We start from the raw sequence: 1,264 nt of genomic DNA on the forward strand, positions 1-1,264 counted from the left end.
CTATCGTGCTCCCACGTGTGTTCTTAAGGTTCTTGAGCGTTTGAGACGTTCTTTTTTTTTGGGGTGGGGGTTTGGGGTCTAAAATATCATGGGTTAAATGGGAGTGTGTGATGTCACCTTACGGGGCGGGAGGGTTAAATATTGGTTCACTTAAAAGCAAAAATCTTTCATTATTGGGCAAATGGTGGTGGAGGTTTAAAACCAAAACTGACTCTTTTTGGGTTAAAATTATTCGTATTATCCATGGCGCTAACGGTGGCTTGAGTTTGGGGAGTAACACTTGTTGCTCCTCATCCTCAAGTACTTGGCATAGCATTGTTTCTGCAGGTCAATATATCGAAGATTCAAATGTTGATTTCAAGAACTCCTTTGTTAAAACAATCGGCAATGGTTCATCAACTTTATTCTGGAACGAAAGATGGCTTGGCAACTAGAAGATGAGCGATTTATTTCCAAGATTATACCTCTAGAGTGCGAAAAGGAAGCTGTTATCAGCGATCGTTTACATCCTGTTGGTGCTCCTGCTGTTTGGAATTGGTCTCGGGTACCGTCTGGAAGAACACAAGGCGAATTCAAAAACTTATTTTGTTTACTTGCAGGTGTTTCTTTAAATCACGAGAGAGACGATTCGTGGAAATGGTCATTGGCTCCCAACGGTCTGTTCTCGGTCAAAATTCTCTCATCCTTGATCGATGTACAGCTCCTGCCGATCAACTCCCATGTACATGAAACATTACGAAATCACTTGGTACCAAAGAAGGTTGAACTCTTTGTTTGGAGGGCAATTAAGAAGCGGTTACCGGTTAGAATTGAACTTGATAAACGTGGTATTGATTTGCACTCCGTTCGGTGTCTGGTGTGTGACGACGATGTTGAAAGCGTGGATCATTGTTTGATATTTTGAAAATTCTCCTTGGAGGTTTGGAATCGTATTTATCAATGGTGGAACCTTGGACAATTCTCGAATTTTAGCATCAATGATATACTACTTGGTAACGTTAACTCTTCGATTCAATTGTCAAAATTCAGTAAAGAAGTTTGGCAAGCGGTCGAATGGTTAGCGCCTACTACATTTGGAAAAATCGCAACAATGTAACATTTCAAAATAAATCGTGGTGTGTTCCGGTGGCAATAAACGAAATTCAAATCAAATCGTTCGAGTGGATATCTCAAAGATCGAAAGGAAGGAAGTTTGATTGGCTAACGTGGATTAGTAATCCGAAGGCGTATCTATCGAGTATATAATCGTTTGTAATTTTTGCAA

General features: G+C 40.3%; 1 protein-coding gene across 1 annotated transcript; it reads left to right on the forward strand.

Annotated features, from left to right (window-relative positions):
• The first annotated feature begins 418 nt into the window (after window positions 1–418).
• On the forward strand, window positions 419–904 carry LOC139886183 (uncharacterized). The gene has a single exon (XM_071869932.1). The coding sequence runs from the start codon at window positions 419–421 to the stop codon at window positions 902–904; it is 486 nt and encodes a 161-aa protein (XP_071726033.1).
• Window positions 905–1,264: the final 360 nt, after the last annotated feature.

Source organism: Rutidosis leptorrhynchoides, chromosome 1 (genome assembly GCF_046630445.1).
Source record: "Rutidosis leptorrhynchoides isolate AG116_Rl617_1_P2 chromosome 1, CSIRO_AGI_Rlap_v1, whole genome shotgun sequence".
Lineage (NCBI taxonomy): Eukaryota > Viridiplantae > Streptophyta > Magnoliopsida > Asterales > Asteraceae > Rutidosis > Rutidosis leptorrhynchoides.

What these genes read in the sequence shown, in the direction of transcription:
- LOC139886183 (XM_071869932.1), top strand. Translation starts at nt 419, where the DNA reads ATGGCTTGGCAACTAGAAGATGAGCGATTTATTTCCAAGATTATACCT.